The sequence below is a fragment of the Nerophis ophidion genome, linkage group LG19, assembly GCF_033978795.1.
Source record: "Nerophis ophidion isolate RoL-2023_Sa linkage group LG19, RoL_Noph_v1.0, whole genome shotgun sequence".
NCBI lineage: Eukaryota > Metazoa > Chordata > Actinopteri > Syngnathiformes > Syngnathidae > Nerophis > Nerophis ophidion.
Window position 1 is genome coordinate 39,305,277 of NC_084629.1, and position 23,305 is coordinate 39,328,581.

Sequence of the window (23,305 nt, forward strand, 5' to 3'; positions counted from 1 at the left end):
ACGATCTCGAAAGTACTAAACATAAAACTGCTAACCTTAACCCGGCCCTCCCCCAGCCAGGACAACCTGTGTCTTCCTCACCACGTTTAATGACTACAACCTTTGCCTCAAAGACCTAGCCTAACATTTAACACCGTGTGAACATTTTATGTTAGCTTTCTGGAACGTCCCACTAGAAAACCAGTATTTGAACGCCGCTTGATGTTGGAGTTCATTCTCATCACATCGGGGAAAATCGATTTTGTCGCGTTTCCCACGATTGAAACCTTTAAAGCGACTTTGAGCGGAAACTTCCCGGTTGACTCAAACATAAAAGCGGATTCCAGAAGTCCTCACCCAAAACCTGCCTCGTGGCCAAGGTGACATTTAATAAACAAAAGGTGAAGACTATCAAAAATGGAGGCCATATAATTAGACTTGTGTGCAGACCACCTTGGGCAAAGTTTATCCGGGCCTTGGAACTCGATGACTATCTCGATAGTACTGAACATAAAACTGCTAACCTTAACCCGCAGCTAACCCACCAGGACAAGCTGTCTTCCTCACCACGTTTAATGACTACAACCTTTGCCTCAAAGACCTAGCCTAACATTTAACACCGTGTGAACATTTTATGTTAGCTTTCTGGAACGTCCCACTAGAAAACCAGTATTTGAACGCCGCTTGATGTTGGAGTTCATTCTCATCACATCGGGGAAAATCGATTTTGTCGCGTTTCCCACGATTGAAACCTTTAAAGCGACTTTGAGCGGAAACTTCCCGGTTGACTCAAACATAAAAGCGGATTCCAGAAGTCCTCACCCAAAACCTGCCTCGTGGCCAAGGTGACATTTAATAAACAAAAGGTGAAGACTATCAAAAATGGAGGCCATATAATTAGACTTGTGTGCAGACCACCTTGGGCAAAGTTTATCCGGGCCTTGGAACTCGATGACTATCTCGATAGTACTGAACATAAAACTGCTAACCTTAACCCGCAGCTAACCCACCAGGACAAGCTGTCTTCCTCACCACGTTTAATGACTACAACCTTTGCCTCACAGACCTAGCCTAACATTTAACACCGTGTGGACATTTTATGTTAGCTTTCTGGAACTTCCCATTAGAAAACCAGTATTTGAATGCTGCTTGGTGTTTGAGTTCGTCCACATCACGTCGGGGAAAATCGATTTGTTGCGTTTCCGACAAACAGACATTGAGCAGAAACTTCCTGGTTGTCTAAAACATAAAAGCGGATTCCAGTAGTCCTCACCCAAAACCTGCCTCGTGGCCAAGGTGACATTTAATAAACAAAAGGTGAAGACTATCAAAAATGGAGGCCATATAATTAGACTTGTGTGCAGACCACCTTGGGCAAAGTTTTATCCAGGCCTTGGAACTCGATGACGAACTCGAAAGTACTGAACATAAAACTGCTAACCTTAACCCGCCCCTAACCCACCAGGACATGCTGTCTTCCTCACCACATGTTTAATGACTACAACCTTTGCCTCACAGACCTAGCCTAACATTTAACACCGTGTGGATATTTTATGTTAGCTTTCTGGAACGTCCCACTAGAAAACCAGTATTTGAATGCTGCTTGATGTTGGAGTTCATTCTCATCACATCGGGGAAAATCGATTTTGTCGCGTTTCCGACAAACAGACATTGAGCAGAAACTTCCTGGTTGTCTCAAACATAAAAGCGGATTCCAGTAGTCCTCACCCAAAACCTGCCTCGTGGCCAAGGTGACATTTAATAAACAAAAGGTGAAGACTATCAAAATGGAAGCCATATAATTAGACCACCCTGGGCCAAGTTTTATCCAGACCTTGGAACTCCATGACAAACTTGATAGTACTGAACGTAAAACTGCTAACCCTAACCCGCCCCTCCCCCGCCAGGACAAGCTGTGTCTTCCTCATCACATCCTGGAGGAGAAAGGCCTGATGAAGGTGAGCGCCATGGTCCAGGCGCTGGTGGACGAGGTGCCTCTCAAGACGTGAGATGGGCGGGGCCTCCTCTGAGACTCGCGTGACATTCGAGGACCCCTGGGACGTCACGCAAGTTTTTGTTTTTTTCTTTTTGAACCCTGTCTTTTGGAAGCGGCGACTTGACTTTCTTATCGGAAAAGGGAGGCGTAGCACGGGGAACCCGGCCCCGCCCCCTTGTCCAAATGACAGGACGAAATGTCGGCTTGCTTAAGTGTCAAATGTGTTGTTTGCGTTTTTTAATTTTTGCTCGTATATTTGAGGGAAGTGAACAAATGTGACGTTTCTAAAAGCCAGAGCAACTGTGACGAGTCTTTAGCGCCGCGGAGACTGAACCGTCAACCGGCGGCCACGTAGCGTTTTAGCTCGTGGGCGTCGACCGCTTTTTGCAAAAAAAAAAGAACCGGTTTGGCGAGCGTGCGAACACTTTTAGCCACCGTTTGTATTTCCAGGCAAATCTATTTATTGTACCAGGGCGGCGCGTTCAAGATGGAATATTCCAAAAAGTATTTTTCTCGAGTAATATATTTTGTTATCGTTGTGTTTTTATAGAGTTGTCGTCTGAGCCAGCGTCTTTTTGCAATTCTTAATCCCAACTTTTTTTACACTGGGAAGGAGGAAAGTGGGGCAAAATGGCGTGTGAATATTTTTGTATTGTTATTCCAAAAGCAGACATTCCTTTTTAACAGGTGTTGGTATTTGCAGCGACATCACAAGAGTAATGGCGGCCTCTGCTGGCCAAACAGACAAGTTGCAGCCTTTTTAATCCGAAGCTAAAACTGCAGTGAAAAGAAAAGTATAAATCTAGTCCCCATTTTGGAATTGTGTTAAAGTCAAGAAACAGTTTTGTTGCTTCTGGTATGAAAATAAGATTAGGAAATAGTTACCGTAAAGGTTTTTCGTATTTTTTCTTAATGTGCGTTGGTCTTAGATTGCTGGTCCCCAAATGTTGTTAAGAGAAATGTGTTTGAAATCACTTTTTTTTTAAAACTTCCAGGGTATTTATTTGTTGAATGCATTCCCACTTCCACAGGTGTGCCACACCATGTGGGCGTTAGTTGTAGGATGGCAAAGTGAGTGGCAGGAAATCAAGGACAGGAGTCAAGTCACTATGGCGGGAAACAATATAAATGATTTTTAACGGCTGTTATCGATACTTTTGTATGATCTGACTAAAATAAGGTGGATGAAAATGTGGTAAATGGCAACACTTGTCTGACTAGAATCCTCTCAGCAGAACCCAAGTATTACAACAGCATTAATACTGTCCCGATACTGTCCTGATACCGTCCCGATACTGTCCTGACACTGTCCAAATACCGTCCCACTACTCTCCTAATCCAATCCCGTTACTGTCCTAATACTATCCAAATACTGTCCCGATATTGTCCTAATACTAACCTAATACTGTCCCACTAGAGTCCTAATACTGTCTCACTATTGTCCAAATACTATCCCGATACTGTTCTAATACTATCCAAAAACTGTCCCACTACAGTCCTAATACTATCCCGATAATGTCCTAATACTATCCCGATACTGTCCTAGTACTACCCGGATAGTGTCCCAATACTGTCCTAATACAATCCTGATACTGTCCTAATACTAACTCAATACTGTCCTAATACTCTCCCACTACAGTCCTATTACTGTCTCACTACTGTCCTAATACTATCCCGATACTGTCCTAGTACTACTCGGATAGTGTCCCAATACTGTCCTAAAACTATCCTCCATACTGTCCTAATACTATCCCAAAACTGTCCCGATACTGTCCCACTACTGTCCTAATACTATCCCGATACTGTCCTAATACTATCCCAAAACTGTCCTAATACTAACCCAATACTGTCCCGATACTGTCCTAATACTATCCCGATACTGTCCTAATACTACTCGGATAGTGTCCCAATACTGTCCTAAAACTATCCTGATACTGTCCTAATACTATCCCAAAACTGTCCTAATACTAACCCAAAACAGTCCCGATACTGTCCTAATACTAACCCAAAACAGTCCCGATACTGTCTTAATACTGTCCCACTACTGTCATAATACTATCCCGATACTGTCCTAATACTATCCCAAGACTGTCCTAATACTAACCCAATACTGTCCCGATACTGTCCTAATACTATCCCAAAACTGTCCTACTACTAACCCAATACCGTCCCGATACTGTCCTAATACTGTCCCACAACAGTCCTAATACTGTCTCACTACTGTCCTAATACTATCCCGATAATGTCCTAATACTATCCCGATACTGTCCTAGTACTACCCGGATAGTGTCCCAATACTGTCCTAATACAATCCTGATACTGTCCTAATACTATCCCAATACTGTCCCGATACTGTCCCACTACTGTCCTAATACTATCCCGATAATGTCCTAATACTATCCCGATACTGTCCTAGTACTACCCGGATAGTGTCCCAATACTGTCCTAATACAATCCTGATACTGTCCTAATACTATCCCAAAATGGTCCTAATACTAACCCAATACTGTCCCGATACTGTCATAATACTATCCCGATACTGTCCTAATACTACTCGGATAGTGTCCCAATACTGTCCTAAAACTATCCTGATACTGTCCTAATACTATACCAAAACTGTCCTAATACTAACCCAAAACAGTCCCGATACTGTCCTAATACTGTCCCACTACTGTCCTAATAATATCCCAAAACTGTCCCGCTACTGTCCTAATTCTAACCCAATACTGTCTTGATACTGTCCCAATACTGTCTCACTACTGTCCTAATATTATCCCGATACTGTCCTTATAGTGTCCCAATACTATCCCGATGCTGTTCTAATACTATCGAGATACTGTCCTAATACTGTCCTATTGAGCCCTTTCAAGACAGAAAGGAAATGTCAACAAAAAAGTCAAATCACATTCAATAAAGTCCTAAAATGAAGTTGCAAAAATGGCGAATATGAAAGAAATGCTCCTTAAATTAGTGCAAAGTGTGAACATGTAAACATGAGTAGAACTATTTTCTGCAGGAAATAACGGCTGTGTAACATTATGTTGCCCCCTTATTCTTATTCAATTATGGAGAGGATTTGTGTTTTGCAGTAATTGTTTCGGCCGATTTCCACAATTATTGACATTTTGTACGACCTGTGGAAAATGAAGGAACAGGAGGAAAACATCATGTTGTAAATGTTACTTCCTGTGATTATAATCCCTCAGCTGTCATGGCAGAAAGGAAATGTCAACAACACAAGCGTGAAAACACTCCAACGTGTCAACAAAATAGTCCAATCGCATTGAACACTCGACTACAAGCTCTTAAAATGAAGGAATATATAAGAAATGTGTCATAAAATAGTGCAAAGTGCCAAAATGTAAACATAGAACCCTGAGAAGAACGACTGTCTGCAGGTTTAGTGGCAGGAAGTTAGGGCTGTGCTGTAAAGGGTGAGCTAAGGTGGTGTGCAGGTTTAATGGCAGGAAGTTAGGGCTGTGCTCTAAAGGGTGAGCTAAGGTGGTGTGCAGGTTTAATGGCAGGAAGTTAGGGCTGTGCTCTAAAGGGTGAGCTAAGGTGGTGTGCAGGTTTAATGGCAGGAAGTTAGGGCTGTGCTCTAAAGGGTGAGCTAAGGTGGTGTGCAGGTTTAGTGGCAGGAAGTTAGGGCTGTGCTCTAAAGGGTGAGCTAAGGTGGTGTGGTTCCATTTGACTACGCTCCCTTTTTTTTTTTTTTTTAATCAGGGGGTGGGGGAGAGTGCCAAACTGTCCAGGTGACATTTCCTCTTTTATCCATAATTTCTTTATTCCGACTTCCTCTTCTCACTCCAGACACTGAGTTGATACTGTCACCTGATTGGCCATCAGCGGGTCACGCCCACTGATCAGCGACCACTTCCCACGTTGCTCGGTTCCGAGGACGAAAAAACTGATCTTACATTTTGTAGAACGCGTGTTTTTCTTTATGCCGATGACGTGTCTGTCACGATATATGTTGATATCATTTCATCGCCCGGCCCGAGGAGTCCCACTGACTGTGTGAGCCGATACTAGTATTTGGTGCGATACAATCGATTATTATCACATCATTTAAGAATTAGTATTATGTGGACTCATTTAGGTTCTGTCCCGTAATTCCACTTTTCACCTGCAGAGGCAACATTGAGTAAACTTCAACTTGAAGTTGGCACTTTAGCAAAAAACACAAACTGACACTTTAAATCTGTATTTATAACTTTTTTTTTACGCCAACTGACAGACGTGTGAAGAAAATCTTTTAATTTGAAACATTTTGTGTAAATATATCTTTTGTACTTGGGTCAAGCATGGAAAGTCCCTTTAATGTCGCCTTAACTGCTGTACATAAAAGAAGTAAAACATCACCAAACCAAGCAGTGAACTTTTATTGTGAAAGTAAGGCACCTTTTATGCGTTGAGGAAGTTGGCGTGGTGCTTGATGTGCTCGTTGATGAAGGAGTAGATGAAGAAGTAGCTGTGGTCGTAGCCCTGCAGGAGAGGAGGAGCTTGAGGACACGCCCCCTGGTGGCGTGGAGGACATAAGACCGGGGACTGACCTTCTGCAGCCTGAACACCACGGGGATCTTCTTCTCGGAGCAGGCGGCGATCAGGTTGTCGGGCAGCAGCTGCCCGGCCGACCCGAACTGGTCGTCGCGGCCCTGGTCGATGAGGATGTCCAGCTGGGGGCCCGAGTACGAGGCCGCCAGCGCGGTGGCGTCGTACGCCTGGAGGAGGCCACGGGTTAAAAAGCAGGACGTGGCTGTCAGGGAGACCGGCCTCTTACCTCCCAGGTGGCGCGGTCAGGACCCAGGTACCCGGCGAAGGCCTTCTGGCCCCAGGGGCACTGCATGGGGTTGCAGATGGGGGCGAAGGCCGACACGGTCTGCGGGAGACCAGGGGGTGAGGACAAGTTGCTCGGGGTGGAGACCGCCACCTACCTTGTACTTCCCGGGGTTCTTGAGGGCACAGATGAGCGCCCCGTGGCCGCCCATGGAGTGACCGCTGATGGACATCCTGTCGGGGTCGGCGGGGAAGTTGGCCTGGATCAGCGCGGGCAGCTGGGAGCAAAGTCACAAGGTTGGCCACCCGCAAGGAGGACCTGATGGAGACCTGAAGGTACCTCCTTGGTGACGTAGGAGTACATGCGGTAGTTCTTCTTCCAGGGGTCCTGGGTGGCGTCCACGTAGAAACCTGCTCCGGTGCCGAAGTCCCAACTCTCGTCCTCGCCCTCGATGTTGCAGCCGCCTGCAGCGCCACACACAGTAGCATGGAAGTAAGTGATGATACTGTCCTAGTACTATCCCGATACTGTCCTGATACCATCCCACTACTGTCATAATACTATCCCGATACTGTCCTGATACTATCCCACTACTGTCATAATACTATCCCGATACTGTCCTGATACTATCCCACTACTGTCATAATACTATCCCGATACTGTCCTGATACTATCCCACTACTGTCATAATACTATCCCGATACTGTCCTGATACTATCCCACTACTGTCATAATACTATCCCGATACTGTCCTGATACTATCCCACTACTGTCATAATACTATCCCACTACTATCATAATACTATCCTGATACTATCCCACTACTGTCATAATACTATCCCACTACTGTCCTGATACTATCCCACTACTGTCATAATATTATCCCGATACTGTCCTAATACTATCCCGATACTGTCCTGATACTATCCCACTACTGTCATAATACTATCCCAATACTGTCCTAATACTATCCCGATACTGTCCTGATACTATCCCACTACTGTCATAATATTATCCCGATACTGTCCTAATACTATCCCGATACTGTCCTGATACTATCCCACTACTGTCATAATACTATCCCAATACTGTCCTGATACTGTCCTAATACTATCCCACTACTGTCCTGATACTGTCCTAATATTATCCCACTACTATCATAATACTATCCTGATACTGTCCTTATACTATCCCACTACTGTCATAATACTATCCCAATACTGTCCTGATACTGTCCTAATTCTATCCCACTACTGTCCTGATACTGTCCTAATATTATCCCACTACTATCATAATACTATCCTGATACTGTCCTTATACTATCCCACTACTGTCATAATACTATCCTAATACTGTCCTGATACACTCGTAATATTATCCTGATACTATCCTGATACTGTCCTAATACTATCCCATTACTGTCCTAATACTGTCCCGATACTGTCTTAATACAGTCCCGATACTGTCTTAATACTATCCCAATACTTTCCCGATATTGTCCCAACATTGTTCTGATACTGTCCAGATTCTGTCCCAATGCTGTTCTAATACTGTTCCGATACTGTCCTAATACCATCATAATACTATCCCACTACTGTCCTAATACTATCCCGATACTCTTCTGATGCTGTCTCAACACTGTTTTGATACTGTCCCGATTCTATCCCAATGCTGTCCCAATACTATCCCGATACTGTCCTAAAACAATATCGATACTGTCCTAATACTATCCCAATACAGTCCTAATACTATTCCGATACTATCCTGATACTGTCCTTATACTATTCCATAATACTGTCCTGATACAGTCGTAGTATAATCCTGATACTATCCTGATACTGTCCTAATACTATCCCATTACTGTCCTAATACTATCCTAATACTGTCCCGATACTGTCCTAATACAGTCCTGATACTGTACTAATACTATCCCAATACTATCCCGACATTGTCCCAACACTGTTCTGATACTGTCCAGATTCTGTCCCAATGCTGTTCTAATACTGTTCCGATACTGTCCTAATACCATCATAATACTATCCCACTACTGTCTTAATACTATCCTAGTCCTAGTACTATTCCTTTACTGTCCTAATACTATCCCGATACTCCTCTCATGCTGTCTCAACATTGTTTTGATACTGTCCCGATTCTATCCCAATGCTGTCCTAATGCTGTCCCAATACTATCCCGATACTGTCCTAAAACTATATCGATACTGTCCTAATACTATCCCAATACAGTCCTAATACCATTCGATACTGTCCAAATTCTATCCCGATACTGTCCTTATACTATCCCAATACTGTTCTGATACTGTCCCAACACCGTTCTGATACTGTCCTGATTCTGTCCCAATGCTGTTCTAATAGTGTCCTAATGCTGTCACGATATTGTCCCGATACTGTCCTTGTCCCGATTCTACTGTTCTAATACTGTCCCGACGCCGTCCCGATACTGTCCCGATTCTGTCACAATGCTGTTCTAATACTGTCACGATATTGTCCCGATACTGTCCTTGTCCCGATTCTACTGTTCTGATACTGTCCCGATACTGTCACGATACTGTCTCGATGCTGTTCTACTGTTCTGATACTGTCCCGATACTGTCACGATACTGTCTCGATGCTGTTCTACTGTTCTGATACTGTCCCGATACTGTTTCGATGCTGTTCTAATACTATCCTTCAGAACAGCCTTTACTCCAAAATATATATTACGTGTAGACATTTTTAAAACTCCACTTGAAGTATACAATAAGTAAGGATACTACTGATACTACTATTTCACCTTCGACAACTTCAATATTGGTCACACTGATACTAATCCTACACGATATCAGCATAGTACAAAGGAATGTTATTTTGTAGTGTGTAATATTAATCAGTGGCCACAATACTTCATCAAGTTAAGCTCATGTTGCAGTGACTTGAACCATGCGGACACCTTTCTTACTTTAACACGCTTTTGCTTGGGAGATGTTGTATGTGTGTGTATTATTCATCTCTAATTATTTAATGATTGTTTATATTGACACCAGACATTTTTGTATATTCCAGACTGTAAGCCGCTACTTTTTCCCTACACTTTAAACCCAGCGGCTTATTTAACAGTGTGGCTAATTGATGGATTTCATCATTTCTTAATGTTTTGTGTTCAGCAAATAGTAAACATTAATAATATGTTTTACCCCTTTGTGCTAAAGCGCCACTGTTTAGTGCTTTGAACCGGAAGTACAGGTGGCAGTTTATCTACTAGTCATCTGTAGCGTTTCTACTCGCATGGCTTCTTCATTCATCACTGCTAACGACGTGTACAAATCTTACAGAATAACTACAACAACCAAACGACACAGAATAACTACAACAACCAAATGACGTGTATTACAATATAACTACAACTAAACGATGTGTCTTACAATATAACTACAACAACCAAACAACGTGTACAAGTCTTACAATATAACTACAACAACCAAACGATGTGTCTTACAATATACTGTAACTACAACAACCAAACGACGTGTCTTACAATGTAACTACAACAACCAAATGACGCGTCTTACAGTATACTGTAACAACAACAACCAAATGACGTGTCTTACAATGTAACTACAACAACCAAATGACGCATCTTACAATATACTGCAACTACAACAACCAAATGACGCGTCTTACAATGTAACTACAACAACCAAACGACGTGTCTTACAATATACTGTAACTACAACAACCAAATGACGCGTCTTACAATGTAACTACAACAACCAAACGACGTGTCTTACAATATACTGTAACTACAACAACCAAACGACGTGTCTTACAATGTAACTACAACAACCAAATGACACGTCTTACAGTATACTGTAACTACAACAACCAAATGACGCGTCTTACAATATACTGTAACTACAACAACCAAACGACGTGTCTTACAATGTAACTACAACAACCAAACGACGTGTCTTACAATATACTGTAACTACAACAACCAAATGACGCGTCTTACAATATACTGTAACTACAACAACCAAACGACGATTCTTACAATGTGACTACAACAACCAAATGACGCGTCTTACAATATACTGTAACTACAACAACCAAACGACGTGTCTTACAATGTAAGTACAACAACCAAATGACGCGTCTTACAGTATACTGTAACTACAACAACCAAATGACGCGTCTTACAATATACTGTAACTACAACAACCAAACGACGTGTCTTACAATGTAACTACAACAACCAAATGACGCGTCTTACAATATACTATAACTACAACAACCAAATGACGCGTCTTACAATATACTGTAACTACAACAACCAAATGGCGCGTCTTACAATATACTGTAACTATAACAACCAAATGACGCGTCTTACAATATACTGTAACTACAACAACCAAACGACGTGTCTTACAATATACTGTAACAACCAAACGATGTGTCTTACAATATAACTACAACAACCAAACGACGTGTCTTACAATGTAACTACAACAACTAAACGATGTGTCTTACAATATAACTACAACAACCAAACAACGTGTACAAGTCTTACAATATAACTACAACAATTCTTACTTACTAAACCGTCGTGTGTGATGTCTGTAGGAGTGTTTTCATGCACATTCGTACGTGCTGTTGTAATAAATCCAGCTTTTGTTAGCATTAGCTAATATGCTACCACGTTTACGGGCTTATGTGCTAGAAATGACTATTAGTAAATTACGACGGCATTCTTTTTGTATGGTTTGTTTAGCTAGCAGGTCCATGGCCATGACTTATGTTTTGTTTGATCTGACGTTTTACTGCCTTTCAGAAACAATAAAGGTATGTAAATAAACATTTGTCAGAATATTTCTGTGTAGATAGCTCATTTCACAACGTATATAGCCGGGACAATGATTTGAAAATCCAAATTCTAGCAGGTGTATTCAACTTGTGGAGCTGCAAGGTCGGTGAGGGTGTGGTCATACGTGGGCTGGTGTCCGGCGCCACGATGATCAGGCCGTTCGCCGCCGCCTCCAGCTGACTCCCCGCCTTGGTGATGAAGTTCTGTTCGGTGCAGGTCAAGCCTGTGAAAGGAGACCACAAGCTGAGTGCACGCCCGGACCCCCCGGGAGTGGTGTGCCGGGGCCCACCTGAGAGCCAGTACATGACGGGACATTTGTCTGTCTCGGCCTTCGGCGGCAGGAAGACGGCGAACTTCATCTTGCACTTGAGCTCGGTGCTGCAGGGTGAGAGGGAATGTCAGCGTGATGACTGCAAGAACAGTCTCAAGTGCGGATTTCTAACACTGAAGTACTTTCTATATGTCAAAGGTCTAAAAATATGATGGAGCCGGGTTGAAAATCCCAATGGGCCACATGTGGCCCGCGGGCCCTATGTTGCCACTTAAGTCTTTTTATCTATTTTTATTTACACAAAAATATGTTTGGAAAGTAGATAGATAGATAGATAGATAGATGAACAATGCTCTATACTAGACTGTATTTCCCTCCACCCACATTTAATGCCAAACAAACACATACCAATCAATGGATTCAAGTACACCAGTGGTCAAAAGATGCGAAAGTCCCTCGTTTGTTCTGCACATTTTACCGACGATATCGATGCTACGACAGAGATGACGCAGAGATGTGTGGATATCCTGCGACACTCAAAGCAGATGCATTTCCAACGATAAAAGTCAACGGAATCACAAAGGTGAGTTTTGTTGATGTTATTGACTTATGTGCTAATCAGACATATTTGCGCACGGCATGACCGGAAGCTAATCGATGCTAACATGCTATTTAGGCTAGCTGTATGTACATATTGCATCATTATGCCTCATTTGTAGCTATATTTGCATCCAGCCTTTCCCTCCACCCACAAACAAACACTTACCAATCGACGGATTTAAGTTGCTCCAGTGGTCAAAAGATGCAATCGTTGGTTGGAAGGCGATCGCCGAATTCGTCCTCGTTGCCTTTGTCTGTCGTGATATGGCTCAATAGCTTCAGTTTCATTTTCGCTATCTGCCTCCACACTCTAACCATCCGTTTCAATACATGCGTAATTTTTTGAATCGCTTAAGCCGCTGAAATCCGAGTCTGAATCCGAGCTAATATCGCTACATCTTTCTGTTCTATCTGCCATGTTTGTCTGTATTGGCGTCACACAGTGACGTCACAGGAAAATGGACGGGTGGAAATACAGATAGCGAAAATCAGGCACTTTAAAGCCTTTTCTCGGGATATTCCATGATGGGTAAAATTTTGAAAAAAAGTTTGAAAAATATAATAAGCCACTGGGAACTGATTTTTATTGGTTTTAACCCTTCTGAAATTGTGATAATGTTCCCCTTTAATCACATGTAAATAATGCTGTATAATACTGTATTTGTATTATTTAGATGTGAATAATGCTGTATAATAGACTGTATTTTTTATTAATCACGTGAATAATGCTGTATAATAGAATGTATTTAAGTTATTCACATGTGAATAATGCTGTATAATACAGCATTTTTTATTAATCACGTGAATAATGCTGTATAATAAACTATTTGTACTATTCACATGTGAATAATGCTGTATAATACTGTATTTTTTATTAATCACATGAGAATAATGCTGTATAATAGAATGTATTTGTATTATTCACATGTGAATAATGCTGTATAATACTGTATTTTTATTAATCACATGTGAATAATGCTGTATAATACTGTATTTTTTATTAATCACATGTGAATAATGCTGTATAATAGAATGTATTTGTATTAATCACATGTGAATAATGCTGTATAATACTGTATTTTTATTAATCACATGTGAATAATGCTGTATAATAGACTATTTGTACTATTCACATGTGAATAATGCTGTATAATACTGTATTTTTTATTAATCACATGAGAATAATGCTGTATAATAGAATGTATTTGTATTATTCACATGTGAATAATGCTGTATAATACTGTATTTTTTATTAATCACATGTGAATAATGCTGTATAATACTGTATTTTTTATTAATCACATGTAAATAATGCTGTATAATAGAATGTATTTGTATTAATCACATGTGAATAATGCTGTATAATACTGTATTTTTTTATTAATCACGTGAATAATGCTGTATAATAGACTATTTGTATTATTCACATGTGAATAATGCTGTATAATAGACTGTATTTTTATTAATCACATGAGAGTAATGCTGTATAATAGAATGTATTTGTATTATTCACATGTGAATAATGCTATATAATACTGTATTTTTTATTAATCACATGTGAATAATGCTGTATAATAGAATGTATTTGTATTATTCACATGAGAATAATGCTGTATAATAGACTGTATTTTTTATTAATCACATGTGAATAATGCTGTATAATAGAATGTATTTGTATTATTCACATGTGAATAATGCTGTATAATACTGTATTTTTTATTAATCACATGTGAATAATGCTGTATAATAGACTATTTGCATTATTCACATGTGAATAATGCTGTATAATACTGAATTTTTTATTAATCACATGAGAATAATGCTGTATAATAGAATGTATTTGTATTATTCACATGTGAATAATGCTGTATAATACTGTATTTTTTATTAATCACATGAGAATAATGCTGTTTAATAGAATGTATTTGTATTATTCACATGTGAATAATGCTGTATAATACTGTATTTTTTATTAATCACATGTGAATAATGCTGTATAATAGAATGTATTTGTATTATTCACATGAGAATAATGCTGTATAATAGACTGTATTTTTTATTAATCACATGTGAATAATGCTGTATAATAGGATGTATTTGTATTATTCACATGTGAATAATGCTGTATAATACTGTATTTTTTATTAATCACATGTGAATAATGCTGTATAATAGACTATTTGCATTATTCACATGTGAATAATGCTGTATAATACTGAATTTTTTATTAATCACATGAGAATAATGCTGTATAATAGAATGTATTTGTATTATTCACATGTGAATAATGCTGTATAATACTGTATTTTTTATTAATCACATGAGAATAATGCTGTTTAATAGAATGTATTTGTATTATTCACATGTGAATAATGCTGTATAATACTGTATTTTTTATTAATCACATGTGAATAATGCTGTATAATACTGTATTTTTTATTAATCACATGTGAATAATGCTGTATAATAGAATGTATTTGTATTATTCACATGTGAATAATGCTGTATAATAGACTGTATTTTTTATTAATCACATGAGAATAATGCTGTTTAATAGAATGTATTTGTATTATTCACATGTGAATAATGCTGTATAATACTGTATTTTTTATTAATCACATGTGAATAATGCTGTATAATACTGTATTTTTTATTAATCACATGTGAATAATGCTGTATAATAGAATGTATTTGTATTATTCACATGTGAATAATGCTGTATAATACTGTATTTTTTATTAATCACATGAGAATAATGCTGTTTAATAGAATGTATTTGTATTATTCACATGTGAATAATGCTGTATAATACTGTATTTTTTATTAATCACATGTGAATAATGCTGTATAATACTGTATTTTTTATTAATCACATGTGAATAATGCTGTATAATAGAATGTATTTGTATTAATCACATGTGAATAATGCTGTATAATAGACTATTTTTTATTAATCACATGTGAATAATGCTGTATAATAGAATGTATTTGTATTATTCACATGTGAATAATGCTGTATTTTTTATTAATCACATGTGAATAATGCTTTATAATAGAATGTATTTGTAGAGGGGGGGGGGGGGGCGGTTGCCCATATCTGAGGTCCTCTCCAAGGTTTCTCATCGTCAGCATTGTCACTGGCGTCCCACTGGATGTGAATTCTCCCTGCCCACTGGGTGTGAGTTTTCCTTGCCCTTTTGTGGGTTCTTCCGAGGATGTTGTAGTCGTAATGGTTTGTGCAGTCCTTTGAGACATTTGTGATTTGGGGCTATATAAATAAACATTGATTGATTGATTGATTGACACATGTGAATAATGCTGTATACTACTGTATTTTTTATTAATCACATGTGAATAGGGCTGTATAATAGACTGTATTTATGTTATTCACAAGTAAAAAACAAAAACAAAACCTTGGTGTTTATTATGAGCGAACTGTGGTACTGAATTTCCCCAGGGACCAATAAAGTACTTTCTATTGTATTCTGTGTGTTCTCTCCGGAACAAAACACAGTTGTGTCATCTGCAAATAATACTAGTTTTAAGTCCTTTGTAACTTTACAAAATGACAGTTGTATATTGGATACTACTAAAGTTTTAAAAGCTATGCAATTTCAAGCTGTACTTATATTTTTTCTGTCAAAATTTAAAAAATAATTACATTTCGTGTGAAAATATGATCATTTCCATGTGTTTGCAGGCCAGCTCAAATGATGTGGCGGCCCACATCTGGCCCCCGGGCCCTGAGTTTGACACCTGCGCACTCCAGCATCACCTGTCATGCTCGAAGACCTTCTGGAAGCCACCCGCACACCTGTTGGAGGACACCTGGGTGACGGCCATCTGCAAGGTCAGCAAAAAGATGCATTAATACTTCTTACGCTTGTCTGTTTATAACTTGGACATTTAAACAAGACGGAATTCAATCACTTTCTCGCGCAATTATCGAAAGTTGGAGCACGCCGAACCAAGGAAGTGCGTCCGTGCACCTGTGCCACTGCCACGTGGGGCCCGGACATACTAGTATTCACTTTATAACAGCAGAAACGTGTCCAATTGACACTTTTCAAGCCGGAGTGTCGCTTGTTCTGCGCTACTTCGTTAGCTCGTTTCCACTTTAAAAGAGTTCAACCGCGTCATGTTCGGACTCGACGTCACTCGGGCATAAACACAATTGAATGTAGCTTTTAAAGAACGAACCTTCATAAAGTGCAGTATTTTGGCTTTTCTGGCGTCTTTTCACCGCCCGAGTGCTAAAGTCCGCTTCACAGTCCAACGGCGTCGGCGCGACGTGATGACGTCACGGGACAAAAAATAAAATATTTAAAAAGGGATGTGTATTAACATTTAAAACAAATCTGTTACTACTAAGTATAGTATTAAGATGTTTATTTTTCTTGCATAACATAGTTTTTTTCTATTTTTACATATTTGTTGCCGATGTACTTTGTTGAGATTTTTATTTTATTTTTTTAGAGCGATTTCTCCAACTCTTTTAGTCACTTTATAGTAAAAACGACAAGCAACACAAAATTAAAAATACAAATTAGAAATACATTTTTAAAAAAAAACGTCCACCGCGTGCAATGCGGCTCACTGTCGCCAGAGGGCAGCAGAATGCACGAGAATCTGAAAAATCAACATAAAGCAGAAAGCGAAAAATTACTTTGTAGCAGGGGCGTCGCCAGACATATTTCAGTGGGGCAGGTGCCCCACTGTTGATCTGCAGTGCCCCAGTAAAAATTTCACCAATAAAAAAAAAAAACGCTTCAGAGTTTTAAGTCTACATAACATAAACAACAGCGCACATACTACTTAGTATGGTAATTGATTGCTATTGTATTCACTCCACATAACAATGAGCACATGGCTAATTAATATGGTAATTTATTCACGTGTGGAGGAGACTTCGGTTGAGAGAGCGAGAGAGAGAGAGGGTGAGAATCACTGAGTGAGGTCGGTAACGTTAGCCAACAACAATTTGTTAATTACATTATTTTGATTTTGATTTGACTCAAACTGTAACTCCTAGATGGATTTAAGAAAGTTATTCGCCCGCAGCAGGAATGAGAGGTGTAAGTGAAGTCCTAGCTAGCTAGGCAACATCATTGTCTTAAGTTGATGCTAAGTTAGAGCAAACAAGCTAGCAAGCTACGGAGTTTGCCGCCAATGTATTTCTTGTAAAGTGTATAAAAAGGAATATGGAAGCTGGACAAATAAGATGCCAAAAAAAAAACGATTTTCATGATGTATTAGACAGGAAGGAGGAACTTTTTTTCTCCTCCATTTGAAAACGTGGACGTTATCAGCACTATACTGTCTGATTCCAATCAATGCAAGTCATCAGAATCAGGTAATACACCAACTTATATTTTTGTCTTGATTAAAGATAGGAATCTATATGTTAAACATGCATGTATATTCATTAAAACACCTTTAACATGTCAACAAAAACGGCAAAATAAATAAATATAAATTATATACTCTATATATAAAGGTATGTATATATATGATATGTGTGTGTATGTATATATGAGGTAGATCACCTCGACTTGGTCATTTATTAAGTAATTGATAAACGTTGAAAAACTTATTGGGGTGTTACCAATTGTAGGGAATATGTACTGTACTGTGCAATCTAATAATACAAGTTTCAATCAATCAATGAATGCCTACTGAGCCTATGGTGCTGTTAAGTTATTGTGGCTCAATTTGCCTTAATTTTTATTTTATTTTAATGTATTATTATTGAATATATAATATTGTTTTAGTTGCTTAAGAGATACTCCTGGCTGTGAATTTGCTCATTGCTATTTTTACGTTTTTGTGCATTATTTGTTGCTGTAATCATTAAACAAACAGGTTACTCATCCGTTACTCAGTACTTGAGTAGTTTTTTCCCAACATACTTTTTACTTTTACTCAAGTAAATATTTGGGTGACTACTCCTTACTTTTACTTGAGTAATAAGTCTCTAAAGTAACTGTACTCTTACTTGAGTACAATTTCTGGCTACTCTACCCACCTCTGGTCCTGAGTCCTCCTCCAACTTGTTAGTCGCTTTGCCTTTTGCTAAAATACTCACTAATAGTCACTAGAAAAAAGGCTAAAATAATCTGGTTTTGTTGCCACAATTTGATTTTTTTTCTCCCTAAACTTTTTTTTTTTTTTTCATTCACTCATCTGACTGAAAATGACACACAATCCACTTTTGTGTCGCGACCCAGCAGTTGGGAACCACTGGTCAACTGTATAAGAGTTACTGTAATATTTCCATGTCTGTCCAGAGTGATTGACCACTTTGCAAAAATGAAAAGGAGTTTACTTCTCAGAAAATGATTCCCTGAACAGACACACAACAGTTGTTCATTTATTCTACTACTGTGGCTTTATTGTTTTGTGTATATTTGATAGTTTTGTGTATCTGAAACAAGATTAGCCACATTGCCATAAATGGAAATTAAATAATATAAAAAGAACCCAGAGATGTAGGGGTGCTTTATTGTTTGTTTTACTTTTGTAGATGTTAAATTTGCAAATAATAAATATTTCAAAAATATTCATTGCTCTTCCTTTTTGCTTTTACCAGTAGCAGTTTAGAAGTCTGGAGTAAAAAAAAGTGCACAAGTAGGTCAAATGCATGAGTTAATTTCAGCTGGTTCATCAAAGATCCATACAACATCATCTGATATGATTTCATAGTTTAAAGCACTATTTATGTATTTTTTTATGATAAATAAGTGCTAAAAATGTTTTTGCTTGCGCGCTTTGCACGCTCACATGAATTATTTGTGCCCCAGGTGTGCCCCAGTACAGTATTAGGTCTAGTGACGCCCCTGCTTTGTACGTCGTTGGCCCATGGCAAAGGAGTCCATAGGAGTCCTTTGCCATGGGCCAAGGACCCTATTGAAACTGCTGTGTTTTATTATTATTCCGCACCTACTCGCTGTAATTTGACCCCCTTAACATGCTTCAAAACTCACCAAATTTAACACACACGTCGGTATAGCAAACCTTCCCAACATATTAAGCAACCAATCCCCCAAAATGAAAATTGCGCTCCCTAGGAAAAAAATACAGACAAAACTGCATGTAACTTCTGTTAGGAATGTCATAACAACATGAAACAAAAACTCCTATGTAGGTCTGACTTAGACCCAATTTTCATACACTCACTTCTTTCAGTGAAAATCTACAGGAAGTTGGCAAAAACCCCTTCAAAATAAAATTTTTGCAAAAAATGCAATTTTTGCCTCTTTGCGCTGTAATTTGACCCCTTTAAAATGCTTCAAAAGTCACCAAACTTGGCGCTCACATAAGGACTGGCGAATATTGCGATCCAATGAAAAAAACAAACCCCAAAACTCAAAATTGCGCTCTAGCGCTATTTTTGGATAAAACACTGAAAAAACTGCTCCTAGGAAGAAAACACAGACAAAATTGCTTGTAACTTCCGGTAAGAATGTCGGAGAGACATGAAACAAAAACCTCTATGTAGGTCTCACTTAGACCTATATTTTATAGATTGACAACCCCCAACAAAAATCAACAGGAAGTTTGCAATCCCCACTTCAAAACAAAAGTTTTGTAAAAACCGGTCACCTTTCTTCAAACATTATCTCCTCTGAGTGCGTTTGTTGTTTTGGCTTCAAACTCGCACAGGTGAGGGATTGAACCCTTTTGATTAAAAGTATAGAACAGAGTTTTGATAAGTTCTCAGGTTTTGATATTACGCGCCTTCAAACAACCCCTGTGCAAAGTCTCCTAAAAAATGTCCTTTTTGCCTCTTTGAGCTGTTATTTGACCCCCTTAAAATGCTTCTAAACTCACCAAACTTGACACACACATCAGGTCTGGCAAAAATTGCGATATGATGAAAAAACCTAACCTCAAAACTCAAAATTGCGCTCTACCGCCCCCCTAGGAATACAACACTGACAAACTGCTCCTAGGAAGAAAACACAGACAAAACTGCTTGTAACTTCCGGTAGGAATGTCAGAGAGACATGAAACAAAAACACTATGTAGGTCTCACTTAGACCTATATTTTACTAACTAACATACTTTGGCAAAAATCAACAGGAAGTTTGATATTTTCACTTCAATACAAAAACTGCATTACTTTCACAATGCATTAGATTCTCAAAATAGTGGCTCCAAGGCGTCTTTTAACGCTTATCCGGCCGTGGGTCTCGGGGGCAGCAGCCAAAGGCGGACCCGACCAACGCTGCTTGCAGCTTTAATTAGGGTCCTTGGCCCATGGCAAAGGACTCCACAGGAGTCCTTTGCCATGGGCCAAGGACCCTATTGAAACTGCTGTTTTATTATTATTACGCACCTACTCGCTGTAATTTGACCCCCTTAACATGCTTCAAAACTCACCAAATTTGACACACACGTCGGTATAGCAAACCTTCCCAACATATTAAGCAACCAATCCCCCAAAATGAAAATTGCGCCCCCTAGGAAAAAATTACAGACAAAACTGCATGTAACTTCTGTTAGGAATGTCATAGCGACATGAAACAAAAACTCCTATGTAGGTCTGACTTAGACCCAATTTTCATACACTCACTTCTTTCAGTGAAAATCTACAGGAAGTTGGCAAAAACCCCTTCAAAATAAAATTTTTGCAAAAAATGCAATTTTTGCCTCTTTGCGCTGTAATTTGACCCCTTTAAAATGCTTCAAAAGTCACCAAACTTGGCGCTCACATAAGGACTGGCGAATATTGCGATCCAATGAAAAAAACAAACCCCAAAACTCAAAATTGCGCTGTAGCGCTATTTTTGAATAAAACACTGAAAAAACTGCTCCTAGGAAGAAAACACAGACAAAATTGCTTGTAACTTCCGGTAAGAATGTTGGAGAGACATGAAACAAAAACCTCTATGTAGGTCTCGCTTAGACCTATATTTTATATGTTGACAACCCCCAACAAAAATCAACAGGAAGTTTGCAATCCCCCCTTCAAAACAAAAGTTTTGTAAAAACCGGTCACCTTTCTTCAAACATTATCTCCTCCGAGTGCGTTTGTTGTTTTGGCTTCAAACTCGCACAGGTGAGAGATTGAACCCTTTTGATTAAAAGTATACAACAGAGTTTTGATAAGTTCTCAGGTTTTGATATTACGCACCTTCAAAGAACCCCTGTGCAAAGTCTCCTAAAAAAGGTAATTTTTGCCTCTTTGAGCTGTTATTTGACCCCCTTAAAATGCTTCTAAACTCACCAAACTTGAAAAAATTGCAATCTGATGAAAAAACCTAACCTCAAAACTCAAAATTGCGCTCTACCGCCCCTCTAGGAATACAACACTGACAAACTGCTCCTAGGAAGAAAACACAGACAAAACTGCTTGTAACTTCCGGTAGGAATGTCAGAGAGACATGAAACAAAAAACACTATGTAGGTCTCACTTAGACCTACATTTTAATAATTAACATACTTCAGCAAAAATCAACGGGAAGTTTGATATTTTCACTTCAATACAACTGCATTACTTTCACAATGCATTAGATTCTAAAAATAGTGGCTCCAAGGGGTCTTCTAACGCTTATCCGGCCGTGGGTCTCGGGGGCAGCAGCCAAAGGCGGACCCGACCAACGCTGCTTGCAGCTTTAATTTATAATTGAATCACTTCTTCACTTGTTTATTTTTCAACAATATTTTTAGTTATTTTTATATCTTTTTTTCCCAAATAGTTCAAGAAAGACCACTACAAATGAGCAATATTTTGCACTGTTATACGATTTAATAAATCAGAAACTGATGACATAGTGCTGTATTTTACTTCTTTATCTCTTTTTTTCAACCAAAAATGCTTTGCTCTGATTAGAGGGTACTTGAATTAAAAACATGTTGACAGGGGGTACATCAGTGAAAAAAGGTTGAGAACCACTGTTGTAGAGGACGTTAAAGGCAGTGCAGTCACGCCAGCCCTTAATAATGTCGACCGGGTGAAAATTGGGAAAAATTGGGGAGTCTTCCGGAAAAATGGTGAGGATTGGCAAGTATGTTGCTAGGGCGGGAAAGACATTCATAGAAGGTGAATTCATTAAAAAGTGCATGTTTGATTTTTTTAAGATATCTCTTCTTATGTTATATTTTACATTGCTATACCTAGTCTATTTATACCTGCATTGTCCTTTCCATCCTTACACTTTCCATCATTGATAGATAGATGGATGGATAGTACTTTAGTGATTCATTCAGGAGAGTTCTTTCAGGAAAATTAAAATTCCAGCAGCAGTGTACAGAGTTGAGATCAATTTAAATAAAAGTAAAAAGTAAATAATGGGGGTTCAAATGGAAACAAAATAGAGAAATATTACAATAAGAATAAAAACTAAAAAGCAACAATGGGAATAAAAATACAACAGTAAAATAAGAATATAACAAGACAAAGTAGGCAGTAGTGACCATGTTATGAAAACGTATTGCACTGTTATTGTTTTGCATCCCCTGTCATCCTAGTACCCCCTGGCCCCCGCCCCAGAGAGGAGTTGTACAGTCTAATGGCGTGTGGGACAAAGGAGTTTTTGAGTCTATTAGTCCTGCACTTGGGATGAAGCAGTCTAGAACTGAACAGGCTCCTCTGGCTACTGATAACACTATGCAGAGGGTGACTGGCATCATCCAGGATGCTCACTAGTTTGTCAACAGTCCTCTTCTCTGCCACCGTCACCAGTGAGTCCAGTTTCATTCCCATTGTAGAACCGGCCCGCCTGATCGGTTTCTCAAGTCTGGAGCTGTCCTTCTTAGATGTACTGCCCCCCCCCAGCACACTACCATGTAGAACAGAACACTGGCAACCACAGACTGGTAG

General features: G+C 39.1%; 2 protein-coding genes across 3 annotated transcripts in view; one reads left to right on the top strand and one right to left on the bottom strand.

Moving 5' to 3' along the window:
* lrch1 (leucine-rich repeats and calponin homology (CH) domain containing 1) overlaps positions 1-6,345 on the top strand; it is a 141,497-nt gene extending 135,152 nt beyond the window's left edge. For both annotated transcript variants that reach the window (XM_061879950.1, XM_061879953.1), the window contains one exon: positions 1,887-6,345. In XM_061879950.1, coding sequence (XP_061735934.1) covers positions 1,887-1,988 — 102 coding nt within the window. In that variant the 3' untranslated portion in view covers positions 1,989-6,345. The remainder of the gene's footprint in view (positions 1-1,886) is intronic.
* Positions 6,340-16,800, bottom strand: esd (esterase D/formylglutathione hydrolase). Its single transcript, XM_061879954.1, has 9 exons — positions 16,681-16,800; positions 16,256-16,323; positions 11,899-11,987; positions 11,734-11,832; positions 7,092-7,216; positions 6,910-7,029; positions 6,756-6,854; positions 6,529-6,696; positions 6,340-6,460 (listed from the first exon to the last, which is right to left on the bottom strand). Exons 1-9 carry the CDS (start codon positions 16,684-16,686, stop codon positions 6,380-6,382), a joined length of 855 nt encoding a protein of 284 aa, XP_061735938.1. The 5' UTR covers positions 16,687-16,800; the 3' UTR covers positions 6,340-6,379.
* Between the last annotated feature and the right edge of the window lie 6,505 nt (positions 16,801-23,305).

Coding starts and splice junctions, on each gene's coding strand:
- esd (XM_061879954.1), bottom strand. Junction 6,697..6,755: donor CTGACCGCGCCACCTGGGAG/GTAAGAGGCCGG, acceptor GGCCTCCTCCAG/GCGTACGACGCCACCGCGCT. Junction 6,461..6,528: donor TGGTGTTCAGGCTGCAGAAG/GTCAGTCCCCGG, acceptor CCTCTCCTGCAG/GGCTACGACCACAGCTACTT.